The sequence below is a fragment of the Hibiscus syriacus genome, unplaced genomic scaffold, assembly GCF_006381635.1.
Source record: "Hibiscus syriacus cultivar Baekdansim isolate YM2019G1 unplaced genomic scaffold, ASM638163v2 tig00110634_pilon, whole genome shotgun sequence".
Lineage (NCBI taxonomy): Eukaryota > Viridiplantae > Streptophyta > Magnoliopsida > Malvales > Malvaceae > Hibiscus > Hibiscus syriacus.
The window spans coordinates 145,482-168,544 of NW_024062807.1; the positions used below are offsets into that span (position 1 = coordinate 145,482).

A 23,063-nucleotide genomic window follows, 5' to 3' on the forward strand; every position below is an offset into this window, starting at 1 on the left:
TTCATAATTAGTGCTAAACACATCAAACCAACAATACAAATACTGAAATCTATACTACAACACATTAGAGCTAAAATATTGTCTAAGTCATAAATAATAATACAACACATTAAAGTTCACATTTGAAAGTAACTTGTTCCTCTAATTTTTTAGGCTAAATCATGTGCTTCACTAACCCTCTACTAAATAATTAAAACCTCTTTTCCTAACTCGGATCCTTGGGGAGCATCCAGGTTATACACAACAACCATCTTTGCTTGAGATGTTTGATCACCGCTGTTATTATGTTTGATTAGTTCCTCCATTCTCATCAGAACAATACCACCCACGGTGAAAACCAGATTTTGAAGATCTTCCTTGTAACCAGACACGAAATCGCCCACAAAATAAAAGTTAAAGCAATCGAAGAGCTTTGGTGCCTGCTAGAGGAACAAGTTACTTTGCTTGCGAAGCAAAAGGTAATAGTGTTGCCAACTTTAAAAACTAGCATACATAACTTACATCATTCAATACTGAGTCTGCCAGTTTCATCACGACACCTGTGGTTATCGAGACTAACTGTAAGGTTCCTCACTCAAAGGATGCATGGCTTTCAAGCACTCCTTTACCCCTGTAAAGTTAAGCTTACATATCAGTGGTGACGATACAACTTATTGTTTTAGTGTTTGAACTTCAACCAGCACGCATTCAACAAAGTAAAATAAACAGATGCTTATGAATATAGAGTGGAAAAAGGAACAATTGAACTTACAATTTATATTAAGAATCCACTTCCCGTTTGAAATGGCCATGAGAACTTTTAAGTGTCCTGGTGTATGCACCATTCCCATCTGTAGAAGCAATCACATGAGTGACATCCGGCTTCCAAAACTTGGATACAGTTGCACCAATCATGTTCGCAAACTTGATCAAAAGGAACTGCAACAAGGTAAAACAATAAATATATACAATAAGAGTACATTGTTGTTAAAATAAAAAGCCTATTCAAGGATATCTTATCAACGAAATAATCTCCATGTAAGATACTATGCGTCCATTTCCAACACGAAAAAGATCGATTAAAAGAAATCAATGCTTGAAAAATATATCAGTTTCACCTTTCAACATGATAAAACACAAACAATTCAAAGATACAGTACTTAAAAAATAACTACTCAAAACTTATAAATGGTTCAAAACAAAAATAATAGGGTTTAAAAATAAGATAACCCAGATACTAACCTTATTTAGCTCCCAACAATGTTTTACCAAAAAAAACAAATAGAAGTAATTAAATGAAAATTACCTCGATCTGCAGATTGGTCTTTGCAAATAGGGCACTCTGAGCCAAACTCAGTTCTGGCTATGCACGTACTGTAACAATTTAAAAAACAAAAAAATGAAAAGAAAGCAATGAAAACCAAAAAATTTAAGAAGCGAAGATAAAGATAGAAGGAGAAATGGTACTAACTCGCAAAACAGATGCTCGCACAGCATCAACAATGGTCGTTTAAAAAAATTCAAACTGTCAAGATAACATTTTTTTTAATAATATCAACTTCAAAACCTCAAATTAAAAAAACAAAGAAAACACAGCACAATGAGAGAGAACAAACCAGAGAGGACATTTAAGCTCCAGACCCAGTTTTTGAAGATGAAGAGCCCAAGGATTCATAGCTCTATTAACACTCTGCTTAGTTGAAAGATTCATTATTTGCTCAAAAGCAAAAATGAGGGGAAGTCGATAAATGAGAGACTTATAAGGAAAAAGAAAAGGGAGAAGAATAAACGAGACATACCTGAGAAGACGACCGTCCACCTCGCGGATGAGAAGGATTCCAAACAGTCGCCGGTGTGGAGCAAGGACGGGAGAAAGAATTTACGGTGTTCTATGTGTGGAGCAAGGGCCGCGAGAAAGCTTTGGATTTCGACTTACACTTTTCCAAACGGTAAGTCGAAATACCGTGTTTAAGCCAAGTTTTCCATTGACTGTAAAACGTTTTACGTTGACCTGAGACTTTTACGCGAACCAAACACCTGAAAATAGGGAAAACATTTTCCGTAAAATGTTTTCCCCTTTCCAAACAGACCCTAAAGTTCTTTTATTAAATACTCGATAAGCTTTAGAATTTAAGGAATAACCCAGAAAAATTCCTTCATCACTTTTAGCATCAAATTTGCCAAGGTTCTCTTTATCGTTGTTTAAAACAAAACATTTACATCCGAAAGGATGAAAATAGCTAATGTTAGGCTTTTTATTTTTGAAAATTTCATATGGAGTTTTCTTTAAAATTGGCCTAATCATTACTCGATTTATAACATAACAAGCGATATTTGTGGCTTCCACCCAAAACTATTTTGGCAAATTATTTTCAAAAAGCATGGTTCTAGCCATTTCTTCTAAAGTTCTATTTTTCCTCTCAACAACTCCATTTTGTTGAGTGGTTCTAGGTGCTGAAAAATTGTGACTAATACCATTAGAATTACAAAACTCAGTAAATCCAAGATTTTCAAATTCAGTGCCATGATCACTCCTAACACTGGTTATAGAGTAACCTTTATCATTTTGGATTACTTTTGAAAACGTGATGAATTTTTCTAATGCTTCATCTTTAGTACTTAAGAATAGAACCCAAGTATATCTAGAGTAGTCATCTACCAAGACAAATGCATATTGTTTTCCACCCAAGCTAGTAGTCCTAGTTGACCCAAAAAGATCTATATGGATTAATTGTAATACTCTACTAGTTGATATGTCATTAATGGATTTAAAAGAAACTCACTTTTGTTTTCCTTTAGCACAAGTATCACAGATTTTATTATTATCAAATTTAAGCTTAGGCAACCCTCGAACTAAATCACCTTGAATTAGCCGTTGCAAAACACTCATACTAGCATGTCCTAGTCTCCTATGCCATAACCAACTATCATGTTCATCCTTAGCAACTAGGCACAAATTAGTCATATCAATAGAATCTAAATGCACCATGTATATCTTTCCTATTCTATGACCAACAAGCATAATACGATTAGATGCAATGTCAATGACTTTACAACCATTAATATCAAACATGACATTGAATCCCTTATCACAAAATTGACTAATACTCAATAGATTATGTTTTAATCCATTCACATATAAAACATTCTTAATTTGTATGGAAGAGGTATCACCAATAGTACCAATACCTTCAATGTGACCTTTTGAATCATCACCAAATGTCACTTCTCCTCCATTTTTGGCATTAAGCTCAATGAACCGGTTTTTGTCACCGGTCATGTGTCTTGAGCATCCACTATCAAGGTACCATGAATTTGGATTTGTTTCCCGTGCCTTGTAGCAATGCTCCTTTTCCTACAAACATAGATTAATTTCTAATTTTTGGTACCCAAATTCTTTTGGGTCCATATTCATTAGTTTCCAAAATCCTAGTCCCCTTAGGTATCCATTTGTGTAGGATATCTTTATCTTTAGTAGTAATGAGCTCCTTAGGAACCCATATACTTCTAACGATTTTTCCATTAGAGGTTCTTTGGGGACCTCTATTATTGTAGTTTTTAAAACGTTTTCTAACAAAGTTAGATTTTGAATTTTCTCCACTTTCAAAACGTTTTGTTCCAACTTTATCAAAAGAAGCTTTAATATCATCAATTTTCTTTTGATGATCATCATTGACTTTTGAAAGTAAATTTTGCAAAATCTAAATTTTTCTTTTCAAACTCTTCTAGTTTGATATGCAAATATTTGATTTTACTTTTAAGATCGTTATTGGTTTTGGATATGAGTTTATTTTCATTTTTCAATTTTGAAACATCATTTTTATATATTTTAAAAACAATTTCTCATAATCCGAAATCAACCCATTATATTCCTCTAATAGCTCATTATAGGATAAATCATCAAAATCAGATGAGTTAGAGGTTACCTTAGAATCTTCCCCGAATGCCATTAAGCACAAGTTTGCTACTTCTTGTTCCTCTTCATCGGAACCTTCTTCATCGCTCCATGTAGCCACATGAGCCTTGTGCTTATTTTTTGATTGACCGTTTCTCTTCAATTGTGGGCAATCATATTTGACATGCCCCGGCTTTTTGCATTCATAGGAAATGATCGGGTCCTTATCTTTTGGTTCATTTTTGAGGCCTTCATTTCGTTTGAATTTTCTTCCTCGGTAAGGTCTCATCATTTTTCTGAACCGTTTGGCAAACAATGCCATTTCCTCGTCATCGTCATCTTCATCCGAATCACTCTTTTTGTGGATTTGAGAGCAACTCCAATGTTTTTCCTTCTTCTCCTTCTCCTTTGTTGTCTCTTTAATCTTATCAAGGTCCACCTCATCTTCAAGCATCATTTCATGAGTGAGGAGTGAACCGATTAGCTCTTCAAGAGTTAAGGATGTTAGATCCTTAGACTCGATGATTGCCGTCTTCTTTGATTGCCACGATTTTGGGAGGGAGTAGACTAACTTCCTCACAAGCTTTTCATTTGAAATGATCTCTCCATATGATTTGAGACCATTGACAATCGTTGAGAATCTATCCGTCATAGCTTTGATATCTTCATTTGGTTTCATCCTGAAATTTTCATAGCTATGCGTTAGAATACTAATTTTAGATTTCTTTACCTCATTGGTACCTTCATGAGTGACTTGAAGTTTGTCCCATATTTCTTTGGCGGTTGTACAAGATGAAACTCTTCCGTATTCATCTGGTCCAAGAGCACAAAATATGATATGGATGGCTTTGGAGTTGAGCTGGAACATTTTTGTCTCTCCTTCACTCCATAATCTTGGATGAGTGAGAGGCTTGAAGTATCCTTCTTCTACGACATTCCATGCTCCCATGTCACTTGCTTGAATGAAGTACATCATCCTATTTTTCCAATAGGCATAATTAGCCCCATTGAAGAAAGGAGGCTTGTTGACGGGCATCGAATCGAGACCGGAGTCGAAGTTTGAAGTAGAGGCCATTGATGACTTTGATTATCGATATAACTCTTCCCGAATCGACTCAAGAGGCGATTAAACCTTCAAATGAGTTAGGCTCTGATGCCAATTGTTGAGTTAATCGATTGACGAATATGGCCAAGAGGGGGTGAATTGGCAATTAAAATTTTGGTGGAAGCTTTTGCAGAAAATTGAAAGAAATTTGCACAGCGATTTAGAGTGGTTCAACTTTCTCAACCAAAGTCTACGTCCACTACCTTAGCTATCCACACTAAGGATTTTACAACAAATTCACTAATTTGTTCTTTCTTTTTGAGGACAAAGAGTAACCTTACAACTCCCTCAAGAATTATACCCCAAATTCTTGAGCACACTCTTTTTCAAAGAGAAATACACAAATTTGCAAACTTACAAGGAAAACCTCACAAGGTAAGATGTTTGCACAATTCTAGAACAAGAAAAGAACACTAAAAAATAATTACAAATGAGCACAAATGGTGTTCTTGAAAGCAAAATGAATATTGAAAGGAAAATTAGCTTGATTTGCACAAACTTGGTGTTTGATGCTTTCTCTCTTGTTTCTCTATGATTTCTTCTTGATCAAAGGCTTCAAAACTTGTTTAAATACTCCCTCAATTGATTCTGAACGTTGGGGATGATTAGTGGAGTCAATGGAGTCGTTTAAGTGTGAAAACCATTAATACAACAGCTTGGAGCGTGGGGGGAATCGGTACCCCTAATGGGGAATCGGTTCCCTAAGTATAAAATTCAAATATTTTGACCGTTGAATAGGGGGAATCGGTTCCCTCCGAGCATACTGGAATTCTCGGAGCCAAATCCTTTAGGGGGGAATCGGTACCCCTTGGGGGGAATCGATACCCTCTGAGCAATCTGGAATTTTTGGCTTTGAAATGGTTCGAAATATTTTGTAAAATTGTTTTGAAATTATTTTAAGACTAAAACTTAATTTTACACTTGAGTGAGGATTAAAAAATGACTTTTAAAAGATTTGGAGTAATATTTTGATTTTGGAGTAATATTTTGATATTCAAATAATTATATCGAATATACTTAGAAACTCTTTTTGGAAAAATCTTAAAATTCATTTATCTTAATTTGTTATATCGAAATATCAAAATGTTTTCAACACTTTGGTAACTCACTAAGGCTTCCATCTTTTAACTAGTCTGAAGAGGACATTGATGAGACCTATAAAGGCCATCGACCATCTGCAAAGAAAAGAACAGGGGGGAGACAGCAACGAGAAAAAGTAAAACCGAGAGCAACCACAGAAAAGAAAAAACGACAGCAAGAAAAATAAGGGAAACAACCACCAGCAACCAGAAAGAAGAGGAAAATGAGCATCTTACCCTCGTAGAAACCTCTAAACCGCCGTGGAACCACCAGAATCATTATAAAACCAAAGGTAAAACCTTCGATTTATTTTAGATCTAGGGAAATCTAGAGAGTTTTAGGTCGAAAGGAGGCTATAGTTAACCTTAGGGTTAAAAAAGAGAAATTTGGGGTTATTTTTACGAATTCCGGCCACCGTGAATTTAAATACGGGTTTTAAATTTTGTCTTTTAATTTTATTTTCTTTATAATTTAATCATTATCAGTTCATATATATATTTAGGGTAAATACCGAATTTAGTCCCTTACAGTTTAGTAATTATTATTTTAATCTCGAATTATGAATTAAGGTTAAATTATCATTCTAATGCATGTCTTTTAAATAATTCGAATTAGAATTTTTTAATTTTTAATCTTTATATTTTATATTTTAATCCTATAATTTTAGTTTTCTTTATTTTGTCATTGTTTTATTTAATCATATGTTTAATTACATTTTAATTTAATTTATATTATTATCCTTTTAATTTTATTATGTTTAAATCAATACTTTAAATATTATTTTAACGTATAAATATATATTTAATTTAAATATTATTTTTTAAGGAAAAATTATTACATTTTCAATACTTATTTTTAATATCAAATAAAAGGACAGTCTTAATATAACTAGATGTCCTATTCTGGTATTTTAAAAATAAATATCCTACTTATAAAAACCAGAAAATACATGTTTTATTTAAATTATTTTCTTAGGAAAATTATTATTTTTAATATTTATTTATCTTTTTTCAAATATTAAGAAATGACAGTCTTAAGGCAACTAGATGTCCTATTCTAGTATTTTAAAAATAAATAAATATCATACTTATAAATGTATATATATATTTACTTAGTTTTATTATTTTTTAGGAAAATTATTATTTTATTATTAATAATTATTTATTTATTAATATTAAAGAAAAGACAGTCTTAAAGCAACTAGATGTCCTTTTTTGATATTTTTAAATAAATAAATATCCTATTTACAAAACCCTAAATATATGTATATATATTTAATATTTTTTCCTTAGAAATATCATATCAAATTTGAAATAACACGATTATAAATTAAATTCATATTCGAATTCTTAAATTCTACTATTAGAGACAATTTATAATCAACATGTACTAATTTTGGGCGTTGTGGGGTGCTAATCCTTCCCCAAACGTAACCGACCACGAATCCCTTTTTATTTCTAAAAAGAATGAATTTTTAGTTAAACACATACCAGTTTATCTTTTAACTAATGTTTTCCTAAAAACTATTTTAAAAGATGATTTTTAGATATTCGACCTACCTAACCCAAAAAGATTGATGGCGACTCCCAAAGTATTTTTTTAAATAAAAAACATTCATTTATTCACATTATTTTTTCCGCCAAGTAAAATTTCGTGCCTCGACGAAAACCGGTTACGACAAAAATTATTTTCTAAAAACAAAATCATAAAATGAAAATAGAAATATTTTTTATAACCAAACGGACCCATATTTTCAATCAAAATTATTCCTAATGATTGCATTTTCTGGAAATTGTTGATTGGAATAAGTGGATTATGTTGGTTATTGAATGTCAAATCTTTCTGTTTTAGACAACCCTAACTGTATATACATAGTAAATAACCCTAACTGTCGATCTATTTCGGTAAATATGACTTCTAATTTTCAAAGGTTTAGTCCGACTAAGAGGAAAGCCAACCCAAAACTGTATATACATAGTAAATATATCGAAGAACAAGTTGGCCCAAAATCTTGTTAAAACAACCGGAAATCGTTAACATTAACAACAAAACGAAGAAAAGTGTTTTTAACTTGGTATTTGAAGCCTGATGATAACATTACATCCAATTCTCATACGTTCCCTTCATTAAGATCGTCATGGCTGAAGCACCACCTCTTCCCTATAGGAACGAGACATTCGATGTTTGCTTGCGTTTGCCGCCCAAGGTCAATTCTGTCGGCATCTGGGAAAACTTGGCTTCTCCTTCGGCGATTCTCACGTATTCATTACCGCTTTTTGAGTTACAGGTGCTCTTGGCATTCGTGGTCACCCATCTCATTTATGCCATCCTCAAGCCTCTTGGAATCACCATGTTTGCCTCACAAATGTTTGTATGTTAATTAATTTCTTACACCCTTGTTTCTCTCTCTCTCCCTCTCTCTATATATATATATCTTGGTTTTCCCTGCATGGAAAGCAAACGAGAGCCTACCTTGATTTGTGACTAATATCTTCCGTTCAACTTTTGCTGACTAGGCTGGCATGATCATGGGGCCTGCAGTGCTGGGGGAAGTAGAAAGATTCCGAGACATATTTATTCAAATAAATTAGTATTAGAAGTCATTGATACTACAGCAGGGCTTGGTTTCGCCATATTTTGTTTCTGATGGGAGTGAAAATGGACGTGAGGTTGGCACTCACTACAACAAGGAGAGCCCTAGTGATTGGCGTTGTTTCCCTTTTATGTCCTCTTGTTGTTAGTATAATTGTTCATGATGCCTACGGATTGCCTAATCAAAGTGAATATATAACAATGGAACGTGTAGTTGAGACAATCACTGAATCCGTGACATATTTTTCAGTCGTCGCATGGCTGCTCGGCGAGCTCAAGATCCTAAATTCAGAGCTGGGACGACTGGCCTTATCAGCGGCGGCCGTGAGTGACTTGAGAACCTTATTACTATATAAATGCTATTTTTTGGCACGACACTGGGCTGTGTCACCATCATCGGCTGTGGGGCGTGCAGGAGCAACGATTTTTTATTTTTTTCTTCTTTTTTATGTGGTTCGTCCTTGGATGTTTTGGGTAATTAGAACAACACCCGAAGGCAGGCCGATTAAGGAAGTGTACGTTGTGATCATCATGATGTTAGCTTTAGCATCTGGTATGTTAACCAATTGGCTCGATCGTAGTCCTTTACTCGGGCCGTTTCTCGTTGGTTTAGTTGTCCCCGATGGACCGCCACTAGGATCTGCCCTGGTAGAAAAGTTTGACGGTATACCCAATGGTATCTTTCTAGTAATCTATGTAACCAGATCTACAATGAGAGTTAATCCAAAGAAGATGTTGGCTGATCCGTCTGCAGTCAAACATACATCCATTTTTGTTATTGCCACATTCCTTGCCAAAGTTACATCATGTTTCGTGGCTTCGTATTGGAGCAGGATTCCATTGAGGGACTCCTTGGCACTTTCTCTCATTATGAGCAGCAAAGGTATCGTGGAGCTCTCATATTTCTCCACTTTCAAAGACAGTGAGGTAATCAGAATCAACATCGATCTCAGTTGAATCCACGTGTCTCTATACTATGTTTCTATTAACGAAACACTAATCTTCTTTTCATTGCTTCCCCCAGGTTTTGTCGGATGCAACTTTTAGTGTGTTGGCACTTTCCGTTCTAGTAAATGCAACTATAATCCCAATCCTGGTGAAGTACCTTTACGATCCTGTTTCAAGAAGATATGCAAGTTATCAGCAAAGAAACATAATGCACTTAAAACCCGATTCTGAGCTACGCGTTGTTGCATGTGTTCATAGACCTGAACATGTCTCGGCCTTGGTCGATGTGCTTGATATCACATGCCCTACGAAAGAGAGTCCTAACATTGTTTACGCCCTGCACCTGATTGAACTAGTCGGTCGAGACTCTCCGGTCTTCATCGCTCACCAAAAGCACAGAAATCAAGTTGCCGGTTCCTTCCACCACATTTGTGCTTTCAATCAATATGAGAGGAACAATTGTGAAACAGTCACAGTGAATGCATTCACAGCAATCTCTCCGAGTGAACTGATGCATGAGGATGTCTGCACTCTAGCCCTTGACAAGCAAGCATCCTTCATACTTGTTCCATTTCATAGAAAATGGTCTATTGACGGATCTATTGAAGATGAAAACAATTCGATAAGGAACATGAATTGCAACGTCCTAGACCGAGCCCCTTGCTCAGTAGGGATCCTCATCGACCGGAGGAGGAAATTGTTGACGTCGTCGGCCTCAACCTACAATGTTGGAATGATCTTTTTAGGCGGTAAAGACGACCGGGAGGCTTTAACATTAGCCAAACGAATTGCTTGTGACCCTAGAGTTAAGCTGACCGTGATCCATCTCATTGCTGATGAAAACTACAGGAATGCCATAGACTGGGACAGGATGTTGGATGCTGAGACATTGAAAGATATCAAGCAAAATGACAATAGTCATGGTTGCGGTTTAAAGTATATAACAAGAGTTTCGAAAGATGGACAACAAGCATCGAGGATCGTTCAATCGATTGCGGGTGACTATGACTTGATCATTGTAGGTAGACGCTACGGGGTGGATTCGGTCGAAACAAAGGGCTTATCGGACTGGAGCGAGTTTCCTGAACTTGGGGTCATCGGAGACCTTCTTGCATCCCCAGATTTCAATTGTAGGATATCTGTACTAGTTGTGCAACAACAGAATTATGTAAACTAAACTAATGTTGCATCTAGGGGTGAAGCTGTCTGGGAATCGTTCGATCAATTGTGAATGACTATGAGTTGATATCGTTGGTAGACTCCACGAGATGGTTTCAGTACAAACGACGTGTTTATCGGAATTGAGTGAATTTCCCGTCATCCATAGATATAAGTAGCAGGGCATCTGTTCTAATTGGGAAACAACAAAATTATGTATATTAAATTATGTCAAATTCAAATATATTGAAAATTTATTCAGACACTCATTTTCGTCCATATTTTTTTATTTTATACATATATATATTATAGTTTGCAAACGGTTTTTGAAAATACGTATAATATATAATTTTAAAAAATATTTTTTAAACTATATATTATATGGTTTTAAAACATTTATTTATTTATTATTATTATTTTAATTTTGTAGGACACATGTTCAACCCCATTTCCAACGAACTCTCCACCATTCCACTACCACAACCGTCCATAACCTCAACTACCAACAACGCCACTTCCTCTTGACATTAAACAGATGCAAAGATCTCCTTCTTCTCCTTTAAATTCTCCTGGGATTTGTCATTCAAAGGGGGGAGGGGCGAGCCACAAGTTTAGCACTAAAATCTTTGAGAGACGGCGTGGTGAAAATGCTCCAAGAAGAAGTCGACGACTGGCTGGCTCCGTTGTTTGAATCGGCAGCGGAAACTGATGAAGCTATTGATTTGCAGGACGTGTTTCGGATGTTTGCGTTCGACAGTGTGGGTAAAGTGTCATTGGGTTACGATCCTTGTTGCTTGGATCTTTCGAAACCGGTATCGCCACTCGTTAAGGCGTTTTATATGGTGTCGGAGGTATTCGCCATGCGAGGAATGGCGCCAATGTTCGTGGTGTGGAAATTAAAGAGAGCACTTAACGTCAGGTCAGAGAAGAAACTCAGGGAATCGTTCTCTCATCTCCTATTGGTAAAGTAAATAAGCAGCAGCAGTATTTAGAAAGGCTGCCGAAGAACCTGAATCGATTAACAAAAAGAGCTGAGAAAGTAAGATCACCCATCTCCCTCTTCGTTTTTCCCATGTTTTTCTTGCTTGAACAAGTCTATTGATCGACTCTGGAACAACCCATATCCTTTTTATTTTTTTCTGCGTTTAAGCGATTAGGATTTGGGAAGTACTGGATATTTTAGATCTGGTTTTTTTCGTTTTGTGAATGATCTGGGTTGAAGAAGGATCTTTTTGATGAATTTTATGCTGGGCTCTTGAAATTTTATGTGGATTGAAATTCTGGGTTTTGATGCTTTGATTGAATAAAGTGCAAATGATAGGGAAATTGGAGGAGATTTGTAGACATGGGGAAGCCATTAATTTATGAGATATTGGAGAAACCAGCTACTAGTTGTGTAATAGGAATTTGTAGTGCAGTTTGGTTTTACATACAAAAGAACATTGGTTATCAGCATGTCGGTTTAAGTTACGAAACCGCCGTGGAAGGCCTCATTGGAGGGTGATTACTTCAGCGTTCCCACATATTAGTGTTATTCATCTTGTTCAATGTGAGTGCCCTCCAGAGTCTTGGTGTCGTGGAACAATTAGGGCATTTGGGTCTTGGAGTTGCGTATTATCTTCAGTATACTCTTGTTTTAGTCGTATTATCCGGTTTACTCGTGCTGGGATCGTACCATGTCTTGATTCAACGCTTTAAGATCGAGTATTTCCAAAAGTGTCGCCGCCGTTGGGTGCGGTGAAGATCTCCTTTCCCGGCTGTTATTAGCTGGCCACGAAGAAGTCGTGAGGGATATGGTGATCAGCTCCATAATGGCCGAAAGAGACACCACTTCCTCCTCCATGACGTGGTTGTTTTGCCCCCTCTTGAAGAATCAAAGCGCCGAGATAATGATGTGATTATATTACCTACTCGGGTTACTGTGAAACACTTTATGGACTAAGTGTTGAAGAAACAAAGGAAAGGTTGGCTCAAATTAATTGGAATTTCATATTGTAAATGTGACACGTACAGTAGAAATGAAGTGTGGCCATGGAATTGGGTAACAAACTTTTACATTTGCTTGTTTTATCTTATTTACTTTTTTTATTTTATTTTTTTAGTTTTTTTACTCAATCTTATTATCTTTATTTATTATTTATTTTATTATTGTTATTATATTAATATTTTTTATCATTTATATATATATATATATATATATGCTTTACAATCTAACAGTATTTTTGACTTTTTAGGGATATTTTCAATTGATCAAAAGTAATTATTCTGAATTGATTTTTTTTAAAATTTTAATTTTCGCAATTAAAGACAACCGACAAATTAATTGGTACCGAAAGGGCAGTACAAGGGTGCTAATCATTCTTTGGCTGTAATCGACTCCTGAACCCGGCACATTTATGGTAAAACGTAAATCAGGTAAGATGGTGTCCGACTCACCAAAATTCATTTTAAAATGGTCGGTAGCGACTCCTAACCCAATTATTCAAGTCGAAGCCCAATTTCAGGCCCACCCGAAAGGCGGTTCCGACAATTCATTAACCATGTGTTTGATTCTTGCATGAATATTTATTTTTATTGTTTGGTTTAAAGAATTTAGAATAGCATGGCCCAAATGAAACCTACGTGACGATTTCCTTGAATACTGTAGCAAATGTCGTAAATCTCAAAATAAACTTCTATATGCTCTATTAAGCTAATTGATAAAGGGCTTAATAAAAAAAATAAGAGTCTAAACTTTATTTTGAAAAACATTTTAGTGTTAGTAATTAACACCTCGAATCCCAGTTAGTAGTTAGAGTCAATCTGAGATCCAAAGTTAAGTCCAAAAGACTTTATAAATCAATTGGACCAAATTTAGTGTTAGTGGGCTTGAGTTGAGGCCCAAGAAAATTGTGGTTAAGTGATAAGAGTTTTATGAATTAGAAGTTGGGGACTAATAATGTAGTTTGCCCATAGTTAAAAACTAAAAAGCTGAAAACCCATTCCTTTTATATCTTATATGCGAACCACCCTCATTACTCCCTTAGGTTGGTTCCTATGCACAATGGGCATAAGGTAAGTCCTTATGAATGCAGTTATGGAGAACTGCATACCAAGGTTCGGGCGGAGGGTATTACAATGATTTTAAAAATTTGTTTTACTAAAATAAAATTCTACTGTTTTTAAACTATGTTTATATTGATTTATGGTTTTGGAGAACACACTAGACATTCGTTTTTAATCTTCTGAATATGTTCCTCTGAACGTTTCCTCTGAACTGTTTTGTCATTTATCTGCATGTCTTTCAGTATCTTTTTGTAGTATTGTATTATTAAGCTTTCCCAAAGTTCACTCTGTTACTTACCATTTCAGGCTAAATGAGTAGATCTTGTGCACTATCGACATCAGTAATGAGAGTTCATTCGGCGTTGCTTGCAGAGTACGATACATGTAGGTCATTTGATTTTATATTGGGTCTGTATATTGTTTTGACGTTTGACTTTACTGAATATGTGTTTTTATTTATAAATTGTTTTACATTGGAAATGATTCAACAAAAATTTTAAATTTTTGTAGATTTTTACTGTGGGTCGTTTCGGTGGCCTTAATGTGACACTCCAGATTAGATTGGATCACCTGCATCGGTTTGAGGGTGTTACAGTCGCCCTAGCGTATGCTATACTTAAGAAAATAAAAATGAATATTTAAAAATTTGGAACTATTAACTATATCATTTTGATAAAAATATTTTTAAATTTGACCCGATCATATGACTTGTGTTTTTTTTCCAAAGTGAAATAAATTCCTTCATAATAGTAAAATAAATAACTATCTTAAATTGTATTTTATTTTATTTTTTGGTTTATTCCGAACTGAGTTAATATATTTTTAAGTAATAAGTTTTATTGGAAAGTGAAGAGGAAATATAATAAAACTATAATCTGATAAAAAAAAGTTTATAAAAAATAAAGTATACCAATCATATTAATCATCAATTTCTCTTATAATCAACAAATAATACAAATTAGTCTCTAGACAGTGAAAATAGAACTATACAAGAATAATAAAAAAAAGCAACCAAACAAATAAAAAAATAGAAGATATTGCTCCAAGGGAGTGTAATCGAGTTGCAGATAGATTAGCGCGTCTCGCTCAGGATGGTAACCTGGATGATCGAGAGTTGCTTGAGCCACAGGTGAAGATAGCGAGCTTGCTTTTGGAGGATGCGCAGGCAGCAGTGAACTGTTAAGCCTTTTTCGTTAGTTCTCCTTGTAATTCAAAAAAAAAAACATAGAAGATCTAAAACGGTATCAGTGTCGGTGGTAAAAGATAAACACAACCAAAACTAGCATAAAAAATGAAAATAATAATAATAGTGGAGAGCTCGATCACCGGTTCCAGACTCATCAATTTGAAAGGCTTTTAACATCAATCAGGTATGGTTGTCACGATTGTTTGTGCTTTTGCATCATACTTATTATCGAAACAGATCGATTATGGAATGAACTATTGGGGCATAGATTGCAAAATTCTAATTTATGACATCAAATATGAAGAATAGGGGAAATGAAAGCCGTTGTTTTGTTGATGAAAATCTCTTTCAGTGAATAGTCTCTGCCATATATTTTGTGGGTGTTTTCTTATCTTGTTGAACGTTACTTTTGGGGTTGGTGCTCATTTAAAAAATTGGCCATAATTTAAAGGAATATTAAAAAAAATATGCAATGTAAAATTTAAATTATTTTTTATTAAATTAAATAAATATTAATTCATTACAATATCAAAAATGTCAAAAACATATTCAAGCATATAAATAATTAGAAAAAAAACATTGCCTTCGAGCATTTCTTGATGCAAAATCATTGATGATAGTGTCAACATCAATATTTTCCAACATATTTTTCTCAATATATAACATAGCTAGCCCATTCAATCTTTCTTGTGACATTGTTGACCTCAAGTAACTCTTCAATAATTTCAGCTTTGAAAAACTTTTTTCCGCGGATGCTACCGTTACCGGCATTGTTAATAAGATTCGATAAGCAATTGAAACATGAAGATAACAATCTCTAGCTTTAACAAACTCAAGAACTTCAAGTGGAAAAGTCAATTGCAACACTTTCATTTCAGGAAAAAAATCATCTTCATCAACATCCGACAAATTATTATGAGAAAAAATAATCTTAAAATTATTACAACATTCTTTTAATTTATTGTCATCCAATGACTTCAACCTTGTAGAATCAATTAAAAATCCAAAATAATTTTCAAAAATCTTTAACCGCTCAAATCAATCTTTCAAAGAAGCAACCGCCATATCAACATCAACAAAATAATTAACTTTAAAAATAATTAACTGCTCTAATGCATGACTTTTAGCAATAACTATACTAGCTTCAAACCCCTTATTTCTATAGTTTTCAAAATTGACATTATGATTAATTTAGTTTTTAACGTTATGATGAGAACAATAAGTCAATAAAAAATAAGTTTATGGGCCCTGCTTCTAATTTAGTTTATTAATATTTATGGGTCCTGCTTTTAATTTAATATATTAATATAATTTTTAACGTTGTGATGAGAAAAATAAATCAATAAGAACTAAGTTTATGGGCCCTCTTGCATTAATTAAGAAAATAATATATTAATATTTATGGGCCTTGTTTTTAATTTAATTTATTAAAATATAATAAATTAATATAAATTAAAATTATAGTCCGTGGGTGCCCCTCTTGCCCCTGCCCAGAGCCGGCCCTGGGATGGTGTGGCCTATATGGGTGGCTAGTTATTAAGAAGAATACTTGTTGGGACTAGGGAGTTTTATCACGTGTTTCTTTGCTTGAGAATGGATTTATAGAAATGATGCATTATCATGGTACACTAGCAGAGTGATTTTCTTTGCTTAAAGATGGTGATTCGTGCAATGGTGTTACTTGCAAGGGTGCCTTTTCATGGGTTTTGGAACCTCTCGATAGCGCAGGAGTTTTTTTTAACAGGATTGATGAAGATGGAGGGTTGAGATGTGAGGCTAAGTCAATCCTTGAGTGATGTGAGATTTGGATGAAATTATGTCTTGCATTCGTATGAATCAGGAGTTATCAGGTCTGATGACGAAGTAAATTAGAGAAATGAGTTTTGCTTTACCTTCGATTCGTTTTGATCAAAGGTGAAAATGTTATATGGTTTAATTTCTTGTTAGTTAGAGGGGTTGTAATCATCTAGAGTGGGGCGATGATCAACTCTAGAAGGGACGGTCTATTCATGGTGCCGCCTTATTTTCTATCGACAGATGGAATTTTGGAAGGTAGAGTGCTTTTTCAGTAAAGAGAATTGGCATTGTATCTCTTTTATGCCCTCTTGTGGTTAGTATAATTGTTCAAGAGGCCTACGGAATGCCTAATCAAAGTGAAGGATAGGAATGGAACGTTTGGTGGGGACAATCACTGAATCCGTGACATATTTTTCAGTCGCCGCTTGGCTACTCGGCGAGCTCAAGATCATAAATTCAGAGCTGGGACGACTGGCCCTATCGGCGACAGCCGTAAGTGACTTGAGCAACTTAGTTCTATGTGAATTCTTTTCTTTGGTACGATGTTGGGTTGTGTCACCGTCATTGGCTGTGGGGCGGGCAGGATCAACGATCTTTTTCTTAGTTCTTCTTTTTGGTGTGGTTCGTCCGTGGATGTTTTGGGTAATTAGAACAACACCCGAAGGCTGGCCGGTCGAGGAAGTGTACATTATGATCATCGTGATGTTAGCTTTAGCATCTGGTATGTTCACCCATTGGCTCGATCATACTCCTTTACCCGGGGCTTTTCTCATTGGTTTAGCTGTCCCCGACGGACCGCCACTAGGATCTACCCTGGTAGAAAAGTTTGACTGTTTAGCCAATGGTATCTTTCTAGTAATCTACGTAACCACTTCTGCGATGAGAGTTCATCCAAAGAAGATGTTGGCTGATCCGTCTGCAGTCAAATTTACATGCGTTTTTGTGATTGCCACATTCTTTGCCAAATTTACATCGTGTTTCGTAGCATCTTGTTGGAGCAGGATTCCATTGAGAGACTACATGGCATTTGCTCTCATTATGAGCAGCAAAGGCATTAATTGTGGAACTCTCATATTTCTCCACTTTCAAAGACAGTGAGGTCATCAGAATCAACATCGATCTCAGTTGAATTCATGCGTCTGTATTTGGTGTTTTTCTTAACAAAACACTAATCTTCTTTTCGTTGCTTCCCTCAGGTTTTGTCAGATGCAACTTTTAGTGTGTTGACCCTTTCCATTCTAGTAAATGCAACTATAATCCCAATCCTGGTGAAGTATCTCTACGACCCTGTTTTAAGAAAATACGCATGCTATCAGCAAAGAAACATAATGCACTTAAAACCAGATTCTGAGCTACGAGTTGTTGCATGTGTTCATAGAACTGAACATGTCTCGGCCTTGGTCGATGTGCTTGATATCGCATGCCCTACGAAAGAGAGTCCTAATGTTGTTTACGCCTTGCACCTGGTTGAACTAGTTGGTCGAGCCTCTCTGGTCTTCATCGCTCACCAAAAGGACGGTAACCGAGTTGCCGGTTCCTTCCACCATATTGTTGCTTTCAATAATTATGAGAAAAACAATTGGGGAATGGTCACAGTGAACGCATTCACGGCAATCTCTCCGAGTGAACTGATCCATGAGGATGTATGCACTCTAGCACTCGACAAGCAAGCATCCTTCATACTTCTTCCATTCCATAGAAAATGATCTATTGAATCCGACAACAATGCGATAAGGAACATGAATTGCAACGTCCTGGACCGAGCCCCTTGCTCCACGGGAATCCTCGTCGACTGGAGGAGAAAATCGTTGGCGTCATCGACCTCAACCTACTCGATTGGAATGATCTTCTTAGGTGGTAAAGACGACCGAGAGGCTTTAACATTAGCCAAACGAATTGCCCGTGACCCTAGAGTTGAGCTGACCGTGATCCATCTCATTGCTGATGAAGACCGCACGAATGTCGTGGACTGGGACACGATGTTGGATGCTGATAGCAAGCAAAACGAAGATAGTAATGGTTGCGGGGTAAGGTATATAGTACAAGTATCGAAACATGGGCAGCAAGCATCGAGGATCGTTCAATCGATTACGGGTTACTATGATTTGATCATTGTAGGTAGACGCTACGGGGTGGATTCGGTCCAAACAATGGGTTTATCGGACTGGAGCGAATTCCCTGAGCTAGGGGTCATCGGAGACTTTCTTGTATCTCCAGATTTAGATTGTAAGATATCTGTACAAGTTGTGCAACAAGAAGATTATGTAGACAATTGAAATAACGTTGCATCTAGGGGTGAAGTTGACCATGATCCTTCTTGTATAGTTATCAGTAATATATCATATGTGTGTTTTATTTATATTACTGATAATAAAATTTATTACGTGTCATTTTTTAAATAACTGAGAATAAAAATAATTAAAATAAAAAAGGAATATAGTTAGATGGTTAAATTCAGTAGGAAGAAATAACGAAAAGAATGACTTTGCCAATAAGGGAAAGCGTGGGACCCAAGATGGTATGGTACACAAATTTTTAGGACAAACTCAACCTCCTCACTTAAACCTAAAGAAAAGACGCAAGTCTTCGCGCGTGAAGCTCAAGCCACAAGAACACTTCCCCAACAAGTCCCCAAAGCTTATAAGGGCCATCACAACCTTCTGTGTGGCCTCCTTTTATGTCATTTTACCTGCAAATTTCCCCAGAAACCCTAATTTCCTCTGATCATGTCCCTCTCTTCAGCCTTCTGATAGCTCATTTGAATTTAATCGGAACCTTTAGATTTCAATACCCAATTTGTTTTGGAGATGGCTGAGGATAAGAATGGAGATCGAAGTGAAGACAGTGATTACTCATCGGAAGATGAAGGGACTGAAGATTACAGAAAAGGAGGGTACCATGCGGTGCGTATCGGTGACACTTTCAAGAATGGTTGCTCTGTGATTCAGAACAAGCTTGGTTGGGGTCATTTCTCCACCGTTTGGCTCGCTTGGGATACTCAAAGATCGGTATTTTCCCTCTTCTCTTTATTGCTTTTCAGCTTCTCATTGCCCCTTCTTACTTCTTATGGTAAAAGTTTATCTTTTATATGGAAAGTTGGTTAATCTGGTAAGTCGTTAGTAAGGTGAATTGTTATTTTAGAGGGGAAAATGGGATACTTTTGAATTTTCTTATGGAATATCTTATTTGGGTGTATAAGAACATTGAAAGATGTCATTGTAAAAGATGCTGGAATGGGCATTGCTCTTGGTTAATTGAAGGGTCTTATTTCTGCAGCTAATGTTGTGAAGAGTCCAAGATTTGCCTCCTTGCAATTGAGCTTCAGATGCCCTTCATTTTCCCATGAGAGATAATTTTTATCCTTTTTACATTTAGTTCTCTACTTCAGACATTTCCATTATGATTCTTGTTGCTGATTATATATGGTTCTGTTACTTGTTTAGGTTATAAGATTCTTTGTTCCTTAATTTCATCGTAATGTAAAATTGGATCAGCCTTTGCCTTTTGATTTCCATGGTTCGACTTGTTAACTGGATGAGAATTTATTGTTTGTAGCGTTATGTAGCTTTGAAGATTCAAAAGAGTGCTCAGCATTACACTGAGGCAGCAATGGACGAGATAAAGATCCTCAAACAGATAGCTGAGGGAGATCCGGACGATAAAAAGTGTGTCGTGAAGCACTTGGATCATTTTAAGCATTCGGGGCCTAATGGGAACCATATGTGTATGGTTTTTGAGTACTTGGGGGATAACCTTTTGACCCTTATTAAATACAGTGATTATCGGGAGGGGGGGGGGGGTTCCACTTCACATGGTTAAAGAGATTTGCCGTCATATTTTGATGGGTCTCGATTATTTACACCATGAACTTTCAATCATTCACACTGATTTGAAGCCAGAGAATGTGTTGCTGTTGTCAATGATCGATCCATCAAGAGATCCTAGGAAATCTGGTGCATCTCTCATCCTTCCGTATAGGAAGGATAAGGTTGTCGTAGAGACCGTCACTTCAAAAGAAATAAAAAGTTCGAATGGAGATTTGACAAGGAATCAGAAAAAGAAGATTCGTAAGAAGGCTAAGAAGGCAGCTCGAGATTGTGTCGGAAAGGAACCTTTGGAGGAAACTGAGACAGATTACAAGACTGGTGGTACAGAAGACATTGATGCTGATGTGAAATCAAATGAAGTTTGTGGTGAAGGACAGCCAAAAAGTTCTGTGTTTAAAGATGATGCAAGGAGTGATGGAATCAACAATGGTAACCAAAGAAAGGAAAGACATAGAAGGGGGAGCCGTGCAACAAGGAAAAGACTGTTGGCTGAAGCTGATCTTAAATGTAAACTGGTCGATTTTGGCAATGCGTGCTGGACTTATAAACAATTTACCAATGATATTCAAACCAGGCAGTATAGATGTCCTGAGATTATCCTTGGATCCAAGTATTTAACTTCAGCTGACTTATGGTCATTTGCTTGTATTTGTTTTGAACTGGCTACTGGTGATGTTCTTTTTGATCCTCACAGTGGTGAAGACTACGATCGAGATGAGGTGCAGAAGCCATTTTACTTTCATTCTTGCATTTATGTTTTAATTCATTGGATACTTAGTCTTGTGTGCCTCTTAGTCCCAAGTCCCAACTATGGTGGACCTTGTGGTTACTCATGTATGATGGTCATGTACTATTTGAGTTAATATCAGCATCTTCTGTAGAACATTTTTGCACCATAGTGAATACCAGACCTCGTATGGCTTGATGCATTTTTGTTTTCGTTTTAAGATTGTTCTGATTTGCATTCGTTTACATATGAAGTATCCAATAATCCATACACCTTTACCTCCTTGAAAAAGGACAGGAGAAATAAATTTTCATTAGCTTTAGATGTACAATAAATAAGGTTTGCAGTTTGCTTCTATTTTATGTCTGGAGTAAGCTTTCTGTATGTTACTAGCGATGTGACTGCCTACTTGTTTTCCATTTCTGCAACGGTGAAAACCATAAGAATTTCATAGAAATCGAAAGACCACCATAAATTGAGATGAGCCCAACCCTTCATTTTTTTCCAATAGTAATTATGTCCAGTTAACATTTCATAATTTGGAGGTCTCCTACGGAAGCTGCTCTCAACCTAGTGTTGGGGGCAGCCTACTATCTTACCTCCCCCTTACCCCCATTACATATGGGAACAAGGGACAACCATTCTGTAGGCCATTGCAGATTTTATTGTCACCTTTTTGTCTTGACGTACATCTTTCATTTCCAGGATCACTTGGCATTGATGATGGAGCTTCTTGGAGTGATGCCACGCAAGGTATAAACAACACATGCCTTACGAAGGAATGAATTTGTCATCCTCCCTTTGTTTCAAGGGAATGAAGTTAATATTCGAATGCTTTACACTATAAACCTTGTAGTTTAAGGTATTGTGGCTGTAAATCTCACCGAGTGTTCAACAATTTTCTCCAGATTGCATTAAGTGGACGCTACTGTCGGGATTTTTTCAACAGACATGGAGACTTGAGGCATATTCGCCGATTACGTTTCTGGCCTCTCAATAAGGTCCTTATGGAAAAGTATGATTTTAGCGAGCAAGATGCTACGGACATGGCTGACTTCCTCGTTCCAATACTTGATTTTGCCCCTGAAAATAGACCCACTGCTGCTGAATGCCTCAACCATCCATGGATCAGTGCTGGCCCTCGACTGCTAGAACCTTCCACAACAGTTCATGAACAGTGGATAGGTGACAGTACATCTCAAAAGGAAAGGAAAGAGAAGAATGACAGAGAGTCCATGGAGGCTGGAGTGGGGAATATTGCAATCAATGGAAGAGCTTCAAAGCCATCGAAAAAAATGCCTCCGAAGTTGAAATAACCTTCTGAACTTTTTTATATTGATTTCTCATGAAATTCTTTCTTCCTCGTATTACTTTGCCAAACGGCTGGTTTTCCTCGTTCATAAGACATTTATTATACCATACCGTTTTGAAGTGATCCAGCTTGGGTTGGGGACGGTTTCTTAGGGGTTGACTCCAGTTTTGTAAGAAGAAACTTGCTCATGCACCCCATTTACAGGATACATGTTGCAAACAAAGGCTCCCGTGGTGAATGTATGCAACTTTGCCCCCTTTCTATGTAGATTTAGACTATTTCTTAATAGAAATTGTGCTTAAAACTTCTAAGATCAAATTGTTCTTTTGGAGATGCATATGCTCAATATTATCATCCCTCCACTTATCCTCTTAGTATCATCTGTGGCGGCATTGATGGTTCTCCTAAGGGG

At 36.2% G+C, this 23,063-nt stretch overlaps 2 protein-coding genes, 1 long non-coding RNA gene and 1 pseudogene across 3 annotated transcripts; 3 read left to right on the forward strand and 1 right to left on the reverse strand.

Annotated features, from left to right (window-relative positions):
• Positions 1 to 528: 528 nt before the first annotated feature.
• On the reverse strand, positions 529 to 1,351 carry LOC120136639. Its single transcript, XR_005517360.1, has 3 exons — positions 1,286 to 1,351; positions 752 to 918; positions 529 to 610 (listed from the first exon to the last, which is right to left on the reverse strand). It is a non-coding gene; the product is annotated as an uncharacterized LOC120136639 (long non-coding RNA).
• Positions 1,352 to 8,717: 7,366 nt separating this feature from the next.
• On the forward strand, positions 8,718 to 10,776 carry LOC120136597 (cation/H(+) antiporter 4-like). Its single transcript, XM_039152576.1, has 2 exons — positions 8,718 to 9,578; positions 9,676 to 10,776. The coding sequence occupies exons 1-2, from the start codon at positions 8,718 to 8,720 to the stop codon at positions 10,774 to 10,776; spliced, it is 1,962 nt and encodes a 653-aa protein (XP_039008507.1).
• A 6,378-nt stretch (positions 10,777 to 17,154) lies between these two features.
• LOC120136598 (cation/H(+) antiporter 3-like) lies at positions 17,155 to 18,491 on the forward strand. Its single transcript, XM_039152577.1, has 2 exons — positions 17,155 to 17,808; positions 17,982 to 18,491. Exons 1-2 carry the CDS (start codon positions 17,155 to 17,157, stop codon positions 18,489 to 18,491), a joined length of 1,164 nt encoding a protein of 387 aa, XP_039008508.1.
• Positions 18,492 to 19,499: 1,008 nt separating this feature from the next.
• Positions 19,500 to 22,709, forward strand: LOC120136660 (annotated as a pseudogene).
• Positions 22,710 to 23,063: the final 354 nt, after the last annotated feature.

Excerpts from the sequence above, each read along its gene's own strand:
- LOC120136597 (XM_039152576.1), top strand. The coding sequence starts at position 8,718 with ATGGACGTGAGGTTGGCACTCACTACAACAAGGAGAGCCCTAGTGATT. Across the intron at positions 9,579-9,675 it reads CCACTTTCAAAGACAGTGAG|GTTTTGTCGGATGCAACTTT; the intron begins GTAATCAGAATC and ends TGCTTCCCCCAG.
- LOC120136598 (XM_039152577.1), top strand. The coding sequence starts at position 17,155 with ATGGAACGTTTGGTGGGGACAATCACTGAATCCGTGACATATTTTTCA. Across the intron at positions 17,809-17,981 it reads TTCCATTGAGAGACTACATG|GTTTTGTCAGATGCAACTTT; the intron begins GCATTTGCTCTC and ends TGCTTCCCTCAG.